General features: G+C 34.4%; 1 protein-coding gene across 2 annotated transcripts in view; it reads left to right on the top strand.

Annotated features, from left to right (window-relative positions):
* EDIL3 (EGF like repeats and discoidin domains 3) overlaps positions 1-19,488 on the top strand; it is a 413,457-nt gene that overhangs the window by 293,030 nt on the left and 100,939 nt on the right. For both annotated transcript variants that reach the window (XM_011284418.3, XM_011284414.3), the window contains 2 exons: positions 14,265-14,420; positions 16,036-16,180. In XM_011284418.3, coding sequence (XP_011282720.1) covers positions 14,265-14,420; positions 16,036-16,180 — 301 coding nt within the window. The remainder of the gene's footprint in view (positions 1-14,264; positions 14,421-16,035; positions 16,181-19,488) is intronic.

Below are 19,488 nucleotides of genomic sequence, written 5' to 3'. Positions count from 1 at the left end.
AAACGAAATAGCCACAGTTCAGTTCACTTTTGAATGTGAAGCTATGAATGTCAGAGCATATGAAGAAAGTCTAGTCACAGCAAGTACCAAGAAAGATGAGTACACTATAGTGAAAGCCCTTTAGAAACAGCTGGAAATACAGAGGAAACTGTGATTCTAGGCCAGGACTCTTGGAACAGCCAACCGATTACATCCATGATGGTGTATTGCTTCTGTTGCATGCTGTTTAGTGAATTAGGTGTTTCAGTTTGATTGGAAGCTTTACCAGGTGCAAGGAGTCAGAAAGAGATTATAGTTTTGTGTCTATTCACATGTGTTTTTCCCCCATCTCTTTTCAAAGAAGATGGTTAAATTAATTGAACATAGGTCAAAGGCTGGCCAGCATTCAGAATAATGAAGGACAGTTGAGAAAACCACTTACTTGGAGCTTCAGAATTAAATATTTGGTTAGCTAATAAAAATTGATTAAAAAAACCATTTAAATTCTGTTTCTTGGATGAACCCCACCTGTAAAGCATCATTGGTACTTCCGATTTTCTTTGTTTGTTTTGTTTCTTTGTTTAAATAAGAATAACCAGTTATTCAAGAATAAAAACCTAGATATTAATACCTTAGGTAAACGTACTATTAATGATTTTCCTCAGTATTATCCCTTGTTTTCAGTAATTTGCCTTTCCTTGGTTTTTCAAAGCTTTTTCATGTTTTCATGGGCAAAAAAAACCCTCTCCTTTCCCAGTTCCATTTTGGCAATTATTTTTAATTAAATTACATAGTTAAAATAACAAGCACAACTTGAAAAAAACAAGTTGGAGAACAAACACCACTGACTCATGGTTGGTGGACAGTTCAGCTGGCAAGAATGAAGGCGGTGGGCCTGACGGAGAGCAGCCCAAAGTGCCAGGATGTGTACAATAGTGAGCGTGTTTAATGGTGGGGATGAAGAATGTCAGTTGATTGGGTTGTTGGTGATAAAAATGAGGTTGTGTCAGAGAAATCTCTTATAGAACTGGGACCAGCCATGTCAAACTATAAACTCTGCCCTGTTGGGTCTGAGTTGCTCCCCTCATGGGGAAATACCTCAGAAGCCTTCCTCCTGAGGTGCATTCATGATACTTCCTACCAGGAGGTCTCCACAGAAGATGTTAAAGATGCATTCAATAGAATACATTAATGAGAAAATGTGAAAGAACAGGGAGCTCCAATTCCTTGTCATTTTTAACTAGAAGCTTCTAGTGATAATGTTCCTGTGTTTTGTTTTTTGTTTTGTTTTGTTTTGTTTTGTTTTGATCCCTGCAGGGACAGTCTTTACAATCCAAATATTTAAAACTGCCTGGGAGGCTCAAGTCCTTTCTGCTATCACCCAGATATGGTTATATCTTCTTTGTGCCTGAGACTAACTTATATTCCAAGTTCCCATCCAAAAGCTCTTCTAGGAGGGTTGTCTTTACTGTGAACTATGAGAACATGGTTCAGTGAGGTTGATTATGAACAATATTGTGGCTAGAAAAAAAATCTCATTTAGAAGTATAAAAGTTTAAATACTATCAGTGAAAAATCATTATCTGGACATTTCTTTTTTTTAATTTATGTATTTTTGAGAGAGAGAACACCCAAGCAGGGCAGGGGCGAAGAGAGGGGGTCAGAGGATCCAGAATGGGCTCTGTGCTGACAGCAGCAAGCCTGATGTGGAAATTGAACTCATGAACTGCGAGATGATGACCTGAGGCAAAGTCAGACTCTGAACCCACTGAGCCACCCAGGTGCCCCCTGGAAGTTTCAAATAAATACCTGTACTTACATACGTCCAGATACTTAGCGTTAGGAAAAAGCGCTAATTGAATATATGGTTTGTTTTTTTGTTTTTGGTTTTTTTTTGTTTTTTTTTTTTGTTTTGTTTTTTTTTTTTTTGCATTACCACCAGGGGAGGAATGCTAGTACAGAAAATAAAATCTCCGTTAAGATGAAAGTATTATGAATATGACAATTTACAATTTTTAGGTGCTCTAATTTTTCCAATTACACATTTTCTTGATAATAATCATGTGAAAAATAATGTTTTTAACTCAATAAAAGGACCTCTGATGTTCAAGTGAAATACTCATTTCTTGTAATTGAAAGATGGTTATAGGGTGATGGTTCTGTATTTAAGAAATGTGTTCTTCTTTGCATAAATCCTGAATCTTAGTGGTTTAACACAACAGTTGCTCATGCAAAAGCTGCTGTGGGATGAGGCACTATCCTTGCAGTAGCGGCCTCAGCATTCAGGATGCTTTTTCCTTATGTTGGGGACCAGATGGCATGTTTGGTGGGCTCTTCTGTCTTCACCAAAACCGCATTGCAAATTTCAGGATTATGTAGCTTGATCTGTTGATTGCCCTTCATTTTTATTTTGGTAACTAAATAAATAAGAAGCCACACACACACACACAAAAAAAGGAAATGTGTTTTTCTTTTAGTTTAAGCCGAATGTATGCATCTAATATACACTAACAGCAAATTCTTCACGTTATATTTTTAGCAATTCTAATGATGGAATGTATACAAGTCTCATCCTATCTAGCAGATCCTTTTATTAATTAATCTTTTACCTGATGCTTTTATTATTTATATGGTAATCTATAACCCTCATTAAAAAAGAAAAGTATTTCAAAATTTCTCTTCACTTAGTCATTAATTTAAACAAAGTGCCTTATTTTATGCAATTTATGAAAACAATGGTGTATATATAATGATTTCTATAAAATATTATTATTCAATGTCTTATATTTCTATAATATATAATATATGTAATAATATGTAATATTTTATATATAATATATTATATACATGTTATATTTATTTACATATATTACATATATAACATGTATATATATTACAAATATATTTCTATAATATGCTATTTAATCTTTAAGTCTGCATTTTATGTAGCAACTCACAAACTACTGCTTGTGTATATGTGCCTCAATAATCATGAAGTAAATGACCACTAAGTGTTTGATTTTTAACATGATTTTCCTTTTTAAAAAAATTTTTTTAACGTTTATCTATTTTTGAGAGACAGAGCATGAGGAGGGAATGGGCAGGGGGTGAGGGGGACACAGAATCTGAAGCAGGCTCCAGGCTCTGAGCTGTCAGCCCAAAGCCCAATGCAGGGCTGCAACCCACAGACCACGAGATCATGACCCCAGGGGAAATCAGACGCTTAACTGACTGAGCCATGCATGTGCCCCTAACGTGATTTTCCTAAGAATAAGCTATGAATCAGACATTTATTTTTCTTGCTGATTGATCTTAAATTAATTAAATAAGGAGACCATTAAATTGAGTTGGCTTTTTTGTCTTAGAAGCCTACATAAGCAAACCAGAACCTAAGCCTGAAATGCCTCAAGGTTAAGAAATCGAAACCTAAAGACAACCAGTCATAAACAGCTAGGTAGCCTTTCCCAAATAATGCAGCTTGTTGAGCTCTTGACAATCAAATAATTTCCTTGCTTTGTTTCCACTTCTTCCCCATAAAAGTCTTTCCTCTAACACTTGTTGACAGACCACTCCTAACCACTTCTGGATTGGTGCTCCCCTATTTGCGTTGATTTTCGTTCAAATAAACTCTTAAAATTTTTAATATGCCTCAGTTTACCTTGGCAAATGCTTCCTAAAGTTTAAGAAGAAATTCTCCTACGCTTCCCAACCATTACAACATTGAAAAAACCGAATGCTTCTTTTTCAATTAAATAAAATTAGAAAGTAATTCCCTTTTGCAAACTGTATTAGTTTGCATTTTATGTTTGGATTATTGTTTTGTAGTGATTCCAGCCACTAGTCAGACCCACACTTGAATGTACTATGTAAGTATATCACAACTTCTGGTAACAAGCTTGAGGTAGAGAAAAACAATTAGCTATTCATAAAGCTACCCTAAAAGCCAATTGCTTACTTAATACTAGCTTTTGCCTAAATTACAACCATAAATAATTTTAAGTATGTTACTGTATAATAAATATGTTTGAAATGCGTATGTACTCTATTTTATACTAGGCAGTAAGTCTCAGACAATACTTTTGTATATATGCAGTCCTATTACATCAGATGCCCATATGTAGTCATTTTCCTTGAGAAAAGAGTAAATGGGAGGAAACAATGATTCCTTTCCCCACTTAGGATATCATTTGCCAGCACTGATTTGAGGATGAATCTGTTAGCATTGTTACCCATTCTGCCCTTTCCTTACCATTCTTCTTCCCTTATAGAAACCCAGCCTGGTAGAGCTGATGTGTAACTGTCATTTCTCCCTTCCTATGTTGACTTAGACAAGTGAATTATTGGACAGTGCATGATATTATGGTGTATATGTGTGTTTTTAAATTTGCATAAGTGATATTGTGTATACTTCATTGTTCTTCCCACATTCTTATGTTTTTTTAGATAGCCATGGGTAAATCCAGTTCACTTCTGACTCTTAGAAGGTATGCCTGTGTATGTGTGTGCAAGAGTACACACACACACTTGCATGCACACACACATACGTTTTAAATTTTAAATCTCTTACACTTCTAGGGGTATTCACTTAAGCTGCCTTCTTTGCTAAGATAAAAAAAAAATTCTACAATAAATAGGTGTGTGCATTTCTCACTGAGCACTTAGGCAACAATTTTTTCAGGAAATAATACTCAGAAATAGATTGCTTAATTTTGCTAACAACGAACAGATTGAAATAACTATCCCAGTTTGTACCTTCACTATCAGCAGAGGAATACTTCACCAATACTTGATATTACCTAACATTTTTGTTTTGTCATTCTGTCGGCTATAAATTACTATCTTTTTTTTATTTGCATTTGTTTAATTAAGAGTGAGAGTTTAACTATTGGTATTTTATTTTCTCTGAATTGCCTTGCAATATCCTTTGCTCCATTTTCTATTGACTTCTTCATCATGTGTGTGTATGTGTTGGTAAAAACCATTATTTTAGATCAGTACTTCTCAGTTGAATGTGAAAGTCACATATTCCTTGTGGAGTCAGGGGTCCCCAAGTGCCCATTCAGGAGGTTCACAGGTCAACACTAGTTCCATAATAATTCTAAGACTTTCTTGGCCATTTTCACTGTGTTAATATTTGCACTGATGCCACAAAACAATGGTGAGTAAAACTGTTGGTGCCTTAGCACAAATAAAGACAGTAGCACCAAACTATACAAGTAGTCATTGTATCCATCTCCATCGTGCTAAAGGAAAAAAAAAATTTTAATCAGTTCATTTAAGAATGTCCTTGATGAATCATTAATGATCATTAATTTTATTAAATGCCAATCCTTGCCATGTCTTTAACATTCTGCACAATGAAATGGAAATTACACAGAAAGCACTTCTGCTGAGTAGTGAAGTATGATGATTATCTCAAGAAAAAGCACTTGGGAGAGTGTGACTTGCAAGCTGAGCTCCCCTTTTTTTTTAATCATGTTTACTTTAAGGAACAATTGACAGACACTGACTATTGACATCTATATATTTGGCAGTATTGCTGTGAAAATGAACACAATAATCCATCAACATTAAGGGAAATAGCTGACAATATTTGTTGCTAGCGATAAAATTTGAAATTTCAAGTGAAAATTAGAATTTTGCAGAAAATATAACCACCAATGTGAGCTTGATAGCTTCTAATACAGACTTTTCTGGTAAAATTTGTGGTGTTATTAATGAATGTAGCATTTTGATATTATATAATAAATGTGTCATCATTTAGAAACTCTTCATATTTCAATGAGCCCATATTTCCCAAATGTCCAATACATGATGGCACAAAACCATGCATAGATAAAAGATCTATTCAAAGTGCAAGATAAACCTATGGATTTTAACGTTATGAATATGAAAAGTTCACTGGTAGATTTCACATTCCACACTACAACTAGAATTTAAACTTTGCTTATCAAGTTTTGATGTGGTAGCAAAGAGGAATATACATATTATCTGGAAAGATTATTAAAATACTCCTTCCTTTTACAATTACATATCATTGGAGCCTGCATTTTCTTCATATACTTCAGCCAAAAATATTTTGTAATAGAGTAAACAGAGATGCAAATATGAGAACCTACTTGTTTTCTCTTAAGACAGATACTCAAGAGATTCATACAAACGTAAAATAACCTTTCAATACATTTTTGGTTTGGGACAATATAATTATTTTTTATAAAAATATATTGTTTATGTTAAAATGTAATTAGTTTATTATTGTTATTTTGAAATTAATAAGTATTTTTAAATTTGTCAGTTTTAATTTCGAATAGAATAAGTATATATATAATATGCTGTGTATATTTCTACATTATATATATATATATACTCTATATATATACACATGCACATATATATAATATACTATGTACATTTCTATATTATTATACACACACACACACACACACACACACACACACACACGTTCCAAAATGCCGTGTGTGAGTTTATTTGCTCTTTGAGCCCTTCAGTAATTTTTAAGAATAAAGGAATCCTGGGACATCTGGGTGGCGACAATTGAGGCAGCTCTCAGTGCAGAGGCTGCTTGGGATTCTCTCTTCCTCTCTCTGCTCCTTCCCAGCTCTCTCTCTGTCTCTCTCAAAATAAAAACAATTAAAGAAAAATAAAGTAAAGGAGTTTGAGACCTAAAAGTTTGAGAACTAGTATACTAAATAATCTCCTGTCGGCTTTTGACATTACAGATTTCTCCTCCCAAGCTGTCACTTTTCTATTAACTTTACCCATAAGGTACTTGGTTGAATAGAAACCTTGAAATTTTTTTTTGGAGGCAATTTCATTTCTCCCATTTCATTTTGTGCTTTTCTGGTCTTCTTCAGAACAGCTTCTTCAACTCTGAAGTCACAAAAATATGTTTCTACCTTTTCTTCCGTTAGATGAATAGTGTTACTTTTCACATTTGGTCTTCAGTACATACCAATCCCACTTTGTTTTCCTCTATATAAAAGAATCAATTTTCCCAACATGCCCTTTCCCCCTGACTTGTAATGCTGGCTCAAGTGTGAATATATATCCAGGCCTCTTCCTGGACCCCTGTTCCAATGCCAGTTAGGTATTTTTCTGTGTCTAAGTTAGTATCACATTATTTTTTTAATTAAATGGTTTTCCAATGTCTTAATATATGGCACATTTCCCCCTTTTTAACATCTTTTCCAAGATTACTTTAAGTATGATGGAAATTTTCCTCTGTATAATTTAAAATAAAAGTATAGATTTTTGGAATAAATTTATCATGACACAAAATAGTATCCTTTCGGATTTTGATAAAAACTGCACAGAATTTACAAACAAAATTAAGAGAACAAATGTATTATGTTGTCTCATCCATTAAAATATATACTGGTCTTCCATTATGTCTTTTGGTTAAAATATATTTTCTACAAGGTCATATTGTTTATTAATACTTTCTAGATATTTTCTAGAATCACTTAATCTCTAGATATTTTCAAATTACTTTCCCTATTGTAAATAACACCTTATTATCAATCATATGCTTTCTTTAACTGTAATTATATTTTGAATGGGTAAGACATCACGTATTTCAAGTTTCAGAAGACACAAAAGAGTATGTACAGTACTGTCCAAATTCTTCTTCCCTCTTCTTTGACCCAGCTGTTTACCTCCTGTTAGAGAAACCATTGTTAACCAGTTTTTGTTTTTGTTTTTGTTTTGGCTTTCAGAGACATGACAATCCTGTACAAGAAAATATGTATATGTATTCTTTGCCCTTTACAGTAGTATAAACAAAAGTATGCAGCACACTGTTATGGTGCCAACATCTTAGTGCTCCTTCCATACAATTTCCAGATAATTGCAGATATTCTTCTTTGATACCACACCAAAACTGGACAAGCAGTAATTTCTTAAATCCTATGCTAAAGTCTCTCTCCTTCTCTCTTTCTCGCCCTCTCCCTCTCCTCCTCTCTTCTTCCCTCCTTCTTGTTCTTTTGCTTTACAACTGAAGAGTATTCCATTTTCTGGACTTTTCCATAATGAAATGACTTAGACCCCTGTTGATAGACATTTTAAATTGTTTGAAATTGTGGTCTGCATATACAGCACTGCAGGGAACAACTTTGTACCCACATCAATTTGCCTATGTGTGATTATACTCGTAGGCTGCATTCCTAGAATGAAATCTCTGAGTTTAAGAAAATGTGCATTTGTCATTTCACTTCATGTCACTAAATTCATAAAAGTCCTTCCTAAAAGACTGTCATTTATACTCCCACCAGGAATGTGCAAGCTTGCCAAGTTCTTTACACTTTAGTGAATACTGTGTAATATTGTGGGAATTATAGTATCATATAGATTTAATTTAATTTGTATTATGAGTAACAGTAGGTATCTTTTCATATGTGTAAGATCTATATATATTTCTTCTGAAGTCAACTAACAAAATCATTTATACATGTTTTATCTACTGGGTTGTTTGTGTTTTGTCTGTTAATATGTAAGATCTCCTGATTTCTTTGATTAATCTATTCTTTGCTATGATGTGATTAGAAAATAGTAATTCCAGTTGTCATCTGTATTTTACTTTATTTTGCTTTTTATCTTAAAGAAATTTTTATTTTAACATTTTTAAGATTAGTGCCATGATTAGAAAGTCATTTTCATCTCTGAGATTATTTTTAATTTTATAGTCTCCTCTGATCCTTTGGTGGTTGGTTTGTTTGTTTGTTTGTTTGTTTGTTTTTCATTTAAGTGTTTAATTTACCTGGAATTTACTCTGGGATAAAAGGAAAAATATTGATCTAAATTTACTTACTTAACATATCTACCAAATTATCCCAGTCCAGTTGTTGAACATTCTATCTTTTCTCCACTGATTTGAAAATCACTTATTTCATATATAAAGTTCCCTTATGTAGTGGGGTCTATTTATTGATTTTCTACTCTTTTATTGATCTGTCTTCCTACACATGTGCCACATGTGTCACATTATTTTCATTATTTTCATTATTTATATTACATTTTCAACTATTGCTGATACAGATTATATTTTGATATGATATTAAGCAAATTTACAGAACTTTTTAATTAGTTTTTATTATTTGTTGCTTCTTCAGATTCTCAAAGTCAATTGTTACATCATCTGCCAGTGTGGGCAATCTCTCTATCCCATCCTATTGCCTTCTGGAAGGGGTTCCATAACCTGTCTTGTGTTCACTAGTTTATTCTACAGCTCTGTCTTTGGCTTGAAATCACCCCATTGGGAACCTTAATTAACTTCATTTTAAACTCTTTTTAACTTTAATTATATTTTTATTCTTATTTTTTTTTATGTTTAGTTATTTATTGAGAGAGAGAGAGAGAGAGACAGCACAAGCAGGGGAGAGGCAGAGAGAAGGAGAGAGAATTGCAAGCAGGCTTCACACCATCAGCACAGAGCCCGATGGGGGCTTGAACTCACGAACTGTGAGATCATGACTTGAGCTGAGATCAAGAGTTGGTTGCTTAACTGATGAGCCACCCAGGCACCCCTTAATTATATTTTTTAAAATCAGTATTTCAAGTTGATTCTTTTTTGTTCCAGTCTTCTATTTCTTATATTTTTTAATGTCTATTTATTTTTGAGTCAGAGAGTACACATGAGTGGGGAAAGGGCAGAAAGAGAGGGACACAGAGGATTCAAAGAGGGGTCTGTGCTGACAGGCTGACAGGAGTAAGATCAATGTGGGATTTGAACTCACAAACCATGAGATCATGACCTGAGCCGAAGTTGGACACTCACCCGACTGAGACACCCAGGCGCCCCACCAGTAATATGTTTCAAAAATGTCTTTATCTTTGTAGGGATTTTTTTTTATTTTAAAATCTTAACCTGTCAGTTCTATTAGATTACTTTTTTTCTAGTATTTTCTGTTCTTTTTTCTTCTTCTTCTTTGAATTATAATGCTTGCATTTCTCAGAGAGTTTGTATTAATATTTTGGCTAGTGATGTACCTGGAGGACAAGGTGAAGTCCATGCCCTAATTTCAACTACTCCAGGTGGACTGAGTTGGTACATACAGGGTGTCTAATGACAGAGCTATAATATGTACTTACGCCTAATCTCTCTTCTCCCTGCCTCATTTGCCCCAGACACTGCTTTTGTCAGGATCTCCATCACTCTGTTTTACCTCCTTAGTGAGGAGACAGGGATGTGGAGTGTAGAAGGGGAACTGCTCAGGCCTATTAGTGACCATAGGCTCTGTGTTCCAGTCTGGCCCACATTTTACCACTTCCTCCTGCTGGTAGTAGACTGGAACTGGGTAAATCGAGAAGGAACAAGAAAATGAGAGTGAGAAATGGCATATTTTAGAAAGCTCTTCCCAAGCCTCTTACCCATCACAGCCCTTGGAATTCTCTTTCGTGCATCCCAGACACAAAGACATACACGGGGACGTCAAAAGCTCCTATTATGCTAAGGGCTTTTCATGGTTTTTTGTATTAGAGTTTGATAAGTCTCAGTGCCTACTCAGCAACTTTCTACCCTGGAGTATCTCCAGTGCCGGAGAGAGCCAGTATCCCCTGTTCTTTCTATCGTGTCAGGAACCCGTTAAGTTTCCTTTTTACCCCATGTTGAAGCTAATGGTTAGATTCATACACACACACACACACACATACACACACACACACACACACTCACTCACTCACACACACAATTTAAACATAGTAGCCCTAAATGTCTTATCAAGTTCATAGCTTAGGAAGTTGTTTCCAAATTATTTCATATGCTTATTATGATTATCAGCTTTAATACATAGAGTATACCTCTTGAAGTCCAAATTCCCTAACACCAAATAGTTAAGGGTAGAAAACAAACAAAGGAATGCTTTTCATTTAAATAACAACAACAAAAACTAAAAATTAACTCTAAAAGCAAATGTTCCAAAAGTTTTCTAGGTGGCAGGTGTTATTAAATTTTACATGCATTACATCATATAATCTTCATGTGTAATAATTCTATTAAAATCCCTTCACACAGGAGGAAATTAAATTTCAAAAAACTTAGACAAGTTGTCCAAGATTATATTGGTGGGAACTGACAAGAGCCAGGGTTGAAATCATCAGTCCATTTTTAGCCTCTGGCTGGCCTTTGCATGAGTTCTAGGCATTCTAGATCCAGATTATGTTTCTCAATATTTTTATTAATGCAGGGGACACTATTCACTCAAAATACCTTAGAATACATTTTTGTTTAAGGCCATGCAATCTACCTACCTCCCAGAAGAGCAACAATATCTCTGAAACCAGATAAATAAGTGAAAATATTTCATTCTATATTTGAACATCCATCAAGCTCAGGGAGTCATTTTGGAATTCTGGAATGTAAATTTGGAATCCCCAGCAGACTTTTGGTGTCTGGGGTGGTTCATACAAGCAGAATAAACAGAATAAGAAGCAGTTCACCTTTTAGCCAATTTTATTTCACAAAGAGACTGTAACAATATTGGAATGATATGAAAGGCGATTTCTTGCAGTGAATTGTGTGGTGATGTTTCAAACATCATGCGATAGCCTTCTTCCAAGGCTCATTTTATTTCTGACAGCAACATGACTCCAGGTATTAATTTGGAGTGTGACCATGAGAGTGAAATCTTAGCCATCTTATACCGAGTCTCTCATTATCTGAGCTTAACAGTGCTAGGTATATGAGAACACAAAAGTCTAAAACCTAGTAAATGTTAATAATCCCAGAATCTGCATTCTATACACTTCTTATTGAATGGAAATAGCACTGATATTTAATTACAAATACCTACTAAAAGTAGATACAGTGCAAGTTGTGTGCTGCTTTATTATCTGGAATACCAACTCGCTGAGATTTACACTCAGAGCTTGTAAATGTTAAAGCAAATAGGAATCTTTTAAAACATCATTTTGAATGACTTAGAGAGAAACATGTACGCAAATTTTTGGATTGTTATACTTCCACAATTTAAGCTTTAGAAAATTAGTCTACAGCTCATCAGCCAAAACTCTAGCAGAGATAATTGGGCTGTCTATAAGAGGTATAAACAAGATAATTGAAACAAGATAAAAGATAATTGAAAAGGAATGTTCAGCTATATCAAGGGTGGAATTTGGCTTCCAAAATGGGAGAAAATATGATTCAAAGTGTCCACTCTTTACGTTGTATATATTAGAAGGTGTAGACTATGAAGAGTCTCAGATTAAAGAAAAAGAAGACGATACATAAGATACTGGAAGAATGTTCCTCTTCCACAGCAATGTGCTAATTTACCTAATACACTGAAACAAAGTGTCTTTTGGAGGTTACCTATTCTTTTTATTGTATTGTATTTTATTTTATTTTATTTTATTTTATTTATTTTTAATATGAAATTTATTTTCAGATTGGTTTGCATACAACACCCAGTGTTCATCCCAACAGGTGCGCTCTTCAATGCCCATCACCCACTTTCCCCGCCCTCCCACCCCCATCAATCCTCAGTTTATTCTCAGTTTTTAAGAGTCTCTTATCGTTTGCCTCCTTCCCTCTCTGTAACTTTTTCCCCCTTCCCCTCCCCCATGGTCTTCTCTTAAGTTTCTCAGGATCCACACGAGTGTGAAAACCCATAGTATCTGTCTTTCTCTGCCTGACTTATTTCACTTAGCATAACACTCTCCAGTTCCATCCACGTTGCTACAAAAGGCCATATTTCATTCTTTCTCATTGCCAAGTAGTATTCCATTGTGTATATAAACCACAATTTCTCTATCTATTCATCAATTGATGGACATTTAGGCTCTTTCCATAATTTGGCTATTGTCTTAGTTCTCATTTTTAACTTTTTTGAATATGTAACATGAATCTATATTTAGAATATAGTGTGTGTGTGTGTGTGTGTGTGTGTGTGTGTGTGTGTGTGTGGTGATTTAAAGAGGAGCTGGTTTCCTTGTGCACATCCTCTACCATTTCAAATGTTAACTCTTAGTCTCATCAGAGGGTGACAAACACTGGTCACTTACATGAATCTGAAGATTTTCTGTTTTTCTTTGGAAAATGGGATCTGAATTATTAACTCAATATTATAGGATAATGTGATTGGTGAGAGAGAGCTTATAGCATTCCCTCAAGGACAGTGAGGCAGTACCTTTCTAATGACTGTAAGATTTTATAGACATCATAAGGGCATTTTAAAGTGAATGGAACAATTCTTAATGTTTGCCCTGTATGTAAAAACTTTTCTTACCTTTGTCTAGCATTTATTTATACATTGAATGTCAAAAGGAGCTCCCTATTTAAATTTGAAAACAATATTAAAATTTTTATTAGATGACTGTTACTTTTGCAGCAAACTATTCTAAGGTGATTTGGAATCAGGAGAAAATACGGAGAGAAAATTCCAGTTAGAAAGCCTTCATAATGGTGTGCCTGGATAGCTCAGTTGGTTGAGGATCAGATTATTGATTTCAGCTCAGGTCATGATCCCAGGGTTGTGGAATCTACCCCCACATAGGGCTCTGTGCTGAGCCTACTTCAGATTCTCTCTCTCTTTCTCTCTCTCTCTCTCTCTCTCTCTCTCTCTCTCTCTCTCTCTCTCTCTTCCCCCCCTTCTTGCATACTTCCTCTTTCTAAAATAAAATCATAAAAAAAAGAGAAAGTCTCTATAAGATGAAATGAAGAGGAAAGCAACTATGTGTTGAAAAACCATCCGTAACACATAGCAGAGACTACACTATAAGGATCCTGAAGATCCTTATATGAAGATAATTGTTTGCTCTTTTTTTGTTTGTTTTTTATCTTTACTGTTACCTTTACCCTTTTTTATTCTAGTATTCAAAGATCTCCTGACAGTTTTCATGTTTCATTTTACATGGATTTGTTGAAGCTGAAAGAATTTGAGACACATTAAATTATGGTGACATTACTGTTTCAGAGTAATGTCACTGAGGTAATTTTGACAAGATAATATTTCCATTTTTTAGGTTACAAAATCATACCTCCATATCATAACCAAGCAAATGTTTCTTATATTTTGGAGACACATTGCCCTTTTCAAACTTTATTCACAAATATTGCTTACTTAAAAAAATGTATTCTGTTAAGGAAAGATTTTGAAACTGAGGTTGACATATACTTAATAATCAGGTGAAAAAAACATAAGAAAATTATTAGCTTTTTGTGTTATTTTAAATCTATACTAATAAATGAAAATGTCCCATTCCCAAAATTGATATTGTCAATATTGTCATCTTAAAAGAAATGAAATTACTGTTATGTCTTGTCTCCTCAGATAAATTTACAAAGAAAAATGAGAGTTACTGGTGTTATTACCCAAGGAGCCAAGAGGATTGGAAGTCCAGAGTATATAAAATCCTACAAAATTGCCTATAGTAATGATGGAAAAACTTGGGCGATGTACAAAGTAAAAGGCACTAATGAAGATATGGTAAGACTGATTTAAATATTTCCTTTAAAAGTAAATACCGTTAATAATCATTGATTGCCAAATACTTACTTAGTCTTTAACAGGCTCCTTATGTTTTATGTTGTTGCAAATACATTTATGATTTTAATTGGATTAGTAGGGTGTAGGGTGTAAGGAATTTTTCCAAGTAATATATGTACACTTGCTACTATTTACGATCTTCTCAGATTTTAATTGGTGGCTGTGTAAACAGTTTATCACAATATCGCAAAGTCCTGTATAGAACAGTTAATTTTTACTTTAATTAAAATAAAAATTTCATTTTATGGTTTTTCACAGATTAGCACTCTCCTTAATCAAATAAGTACAGATCAAAATTACTATTTTTAAAGAAAAAAATACTATTTTAAATTAAAAAAATGTATGTTTGTATACTTTTATATTAGAAGGCAGTTTTGTTATTTAGCAGAATAAAATATTTTAGAGGAGGGGCGCCTGGGTGGCGCAGTCGGTTAAGCATCCGACTTCAGCCAGGTCACGATCTCGCGGTCCGTGAGTTCGAGCCCCGCGTCGGGCTCTGGGCTGATGGCTCAGAGCCTGGAGTCTGTTTCCGATTCTGTGTCTCCCTCTCTCTCTGCCCCTCCCCCGTTCATGCTCTGTCTCTCTCTGTCCCAAAAAATAAAAATATATATATATATATTTTAGAGGAAATGAATATAATATTCAGTGTATACTTTGCCTTAATATTCAGTGTATACTTTACCTTTTCACATGATAGTCCCAATTTTTTATCAGTTTTCCTCAAAATTTTTAATCTTAAAAATATCAGGACTGCACCTCATTCCATTTAAAACAAAATCACTAAACTACACTCTGATAAATTTTCTGAAAGATTTTTTAAAATTTCTTTAATGAATTTAAATAAAGTTTTCTGATTACCAGGCTATATAAAAAAGTAAAACAAGAATGGGATTTAAACGAATTAAAAATAACACATTTTAGCATTTAATTTTTAGAGGGAAACACTGTTTTTCACTGGAGATACATATAAAAAACTTACGATTCTCTCATCCAGTGGTCTGGGACTGACTGATAAGAAAGTAATCTTGAGGAATCAGACCATGAAGCATCACAAGTCTCATCATAGCTTTAGAGAGACTGAGTGATCCAGTAACACTAGTGAAGACTGGTTCCTACAAAAAAAACAAACAAACAAAAAAAAACCACAATAAAACAAAAAAAAGCAAACAAACCCCACAAACCTATAAATACTAAGTAGCAGCATGAATGGATAGACCCAGATTAAGGTGAAAAGTTTAAGGTGCCCATTTCTCAAAAAAATAAAGAAGCACTCCCCTGGCTCTAAAGGACTGGCCTTAAAATCGACAAGACCATCATAGTAGAGTATAGATTATACCATGAACCACAGTGGTTTATAGCTTTAATTAGGATTTTATCTATAGATTTTATATTCACTGCTGACGGCAAGGTGATTCCTAAATGCTTCAGATCCCCAAATTACTTAATCCAGTTTTTGAAAGATTACATTGGGTAGGATAAAGGGTCAGTATTTGAAAATAGGAAAAGAAGCTGCTGTAGTCAATCATTTTAAACTCTATATTATCTCTTTACACAGGTGTTTCGTGGAAATGTTGATAACAACACACCTTATGCTAACTCTTTCACACCTCCCATAAAAGCTCAGTATGTAAGACTCTATCCCCAAGTTTGTCGAAGACATTGCACTTTGAGAATGGAACTTCTTGGATGTGAACTATCCGGTGAGTCTCAAATTTCTTTTTCTGTATTTTCTGTAAAGAAAAAAAACCCACATATTTGTATGTAGTCTGTTACTAATTTTCTATTTTCCAACACTCATGAACATTCATTTTTGCTACAAAATGTCTAGATGTCATTTAGAAACAGCCTGTGTGTGTGTGTGTGTGTGTGTGTGCGCGCGCGCACGCATGCTCGCGTGCATGTAGCATCAACAAGTTCTAAAACTTGCTACAAAATGAAATTAATGTAGAAGGAGCAGTGTATTTCTTTGGTGGAAGAAAGTACAACAATTCTCACTGGAAACTTTTGTCAAATTTAAATGTGTCCTGTGTTTAGTAGTAACTATGATTTATGTTTTGTGATGAAAGTTCAGTATAAACTGGAATCTGCCTGACCTCATAAATTGCAGTTATGCTGAGGCTCTATGGCATAGAAAAGTAAGCTTTATCTTTGTCCATCCACCATAAGAACTTGGTTTTATTTTGTTTTGTTTAGGTTTTATGAAACATGTAAATTTATCATTCCTCCCAGGGAGATAATACTTCACAAATAAGATAGCTACTATAAATTCATTCTTTATCATTCTTATCTAGCAACCTGCTTATTGTACAAACAGTGATTATCCAGCTCAAAGATAAATCTATCAAAGGACTCAGAGTTAAATAATTCTTGTCTTCCAGGAGCATCACTACTAGATACAAAGATGAAGACTTAATGTGTAGATCTCACAGTGGTCCCATTTCAATATAGCTAGATTCTGAGCTAAACAGAAAACCTTGTCTAGGCATATCACTGTGCTGTATTTTGGGTAGTTGTTCTTTGTATTTCTAGCATCAACATTTAAAAATGACCTTTGCCACTATGGCCTGAGATTATTTTGTTCAAACAACTGTTCTGTAGAAAGCCAAATCAAAAATTCACATTTGCCCTACTTTTTAGCATGAAAGACTTTATCAACTTACAATAATGCCACTAAGTCAAAAATAGGAGGATCCATCTTTCCAAATGGACAACTGAGAGCTTTTCATTCATTTCAAAAGGTTGCACGGACGTTAAAACATATGCTTTATATCTGTTTCCCTTCTTAGGTTTATTTGTGATATGGAGAAAAGGAATGATTTTTTTAAGCAAATAAAAGTTATTATTAAAAACAGCCAAACTTTAACTGAACCCACTACACTTAAAGGAATTAGAGACATTTGGCCGGGAATCTATTTTAAGAATTACATTTTCATACTATATATGGATGTCCCTTATAAAGCAACCAACATACGGTTTTAGTTCTATTAATTATCCTAACAGTGATGTTTTCTTTATTTTGGTAATTCAAACCAGCTTATTGACTGCCAGAAATCTCAACAGAATAATTGCTGTGTAGTGTTTATATTACATGTCACTCTATCATCACAAGCCAATGTCATCCCTAAGTCATTCATCATAAAGCAATCAAGAAGAAGCCAAGCCCCATGGTTTTTAGTTGTTTAACAATCACCTTCCCCAATTTTCCAGTCTCTTGATTCATGAGGGTCAGTGTCTCTTAGATGGCACAGTTAAACCCCCAACGTATAAATATATGTGACTTTCAGTTTTTATAGGAGTCTACACCTGACACGTTACAGACTTTATGTTCTTAAAAAGAAGCCAAACCCCGTCTCCCCACCCCACAAATTGACTTCAAACTTGCAAGCGGAGGATACTATCTTTCAATGGATGCTTTTAAAAGCTAGGGCACTTCACTATAGAGATAATCAATGTCTTTGTTAATGCTTCATTTTGTTCAGGTGCCATCCATTCTGGTCAAAGTGTTAATTAATCTATATATGTGAAATCATGTGGATGAGAAGGAAATTTTGCAGTGTGAGGCAAATTGGCAGGGAGATTAGCTCTAACACTTGTAAATAAACAGTAATATAATGGGCCAAACTATTTGCCACAATCCACTGCAACACTGTAAAGCACAAGGCTTCCTTTTTTGTACCCAATAAACTGTTAGGAGCTCTCTCAGCTTGCCTAGAAGATCAATAGTTAATCTTTTCCCAGACACTTGAAAAAGAAAATCCCCTAAATTCTCTGAAAGAGATATGATTTAAGATGGTTAGAATGAAATGAATCATGACTATAATTAGAGGAGGAACTCATTCATTCATTCATCCATTCTTTGAACAAATTATTCAGCACTTACTCTGGGCTAGATACTAGACAACAGAGTAGATACGAAATGAATTCTATGACTAAGCAGAAATGACTAGAGTAAAAGCATCCCTTTTCCATCTGAGACTTTAAATATTATATCACAAAATGAGAAAAACAACTACCTTTCCCCTTGTATCTTTCTGTAAGCCAAGAGTTTTATGAAGACTCTAGTATCAGGGCAGAGTGGCTGTGGGGGAGTTGGTGGTCATAATAAAAAAGTAAGAAATCTGTAATGCAGGCAAGGCATGGTACCCTCAAATGGCCTGAAGACAAATGGCTTGTCATTAAGACTTTGGACCTTTCTAGAATCTTTGAGATTTGTCATGAAATTTTTCTCCTCCAAAACTAATATTTAGAATTTGGAGCTATTTTTATCCTGAGACTTAGGGTCTAGATCTGTTACACCTAAAACCCAACAAGACTTGTGTTAGGCACACAAGTGGCTAATCCTTCATGTGAGTTTTTGCCACGTTTGCATGGCAAAGGCATTTCTTATAAGGTGGAGGTGAAGGCAAACATGGAGGAGCCTCAAGAAGGAAGTGATCTAGGTTGAGTAGAGCAGAAAGCAATGGGTTGTAGTTAAGAATTATTTATCAATGAGGAGTGCTAAGCCCCCTCTCTTAAAGCCTTAGACTTAAAAATGGCCTAGTTTCAGGAAATGCAACCAATCCTGGTCCATTATTTAGTACTCACTGCTGTGCTGATTTGGGGACTTAACGTTGTTATCTGTTGGAATTAGCTTTAGGGAAATAATAAAAACAGCTAACATTTACTGAATGTTAGCTATATGCCTACTGTTTCTAAATACTTTATATTTATTAACTAATTTCTTAGAACACTTTTTGAGGTAGTTTCTATATTACTACCATTTTACAGATGAAAAAACTAAGGCATAAAGTAGTTAAATAATAGGTAAAAGGCCATACAGAGAGCAAGTGGGGAAGCAGTAGATTACACAGAGATGGAGGCCTTGATTAGAGAAGTCCTCTTTTTTATCTTGGCTTTCTTGAAGATCAAACTTATGTGTTTCTCGGTCAGAATGTTATAATTATACATATGGAATATTTGCTAATATGATAAGAGAATCGTGCTTCCTATTATGAGCTTTGTGAATGGA

The sequence above is a fragment of the Felis catus genome, chromosome A1 (genome assembly GCF_018350175.1).
Source record: "Felis catus isolate Fca126 chromosome A1, F.catus_Fca126_mat1.0, whole genome shotgun sequence".
NCBI classification, from domain to species: Eukaryota; Metazoa; Chordata; class Mammalia; order Carnivora; family Felidae; genus Felis; species Felis catus.
The sequence above is the reverse complement of the archived record's forward strand: the minus strand, read 5'-3'. Positions and strand labels throughout refer to the sequence as shown.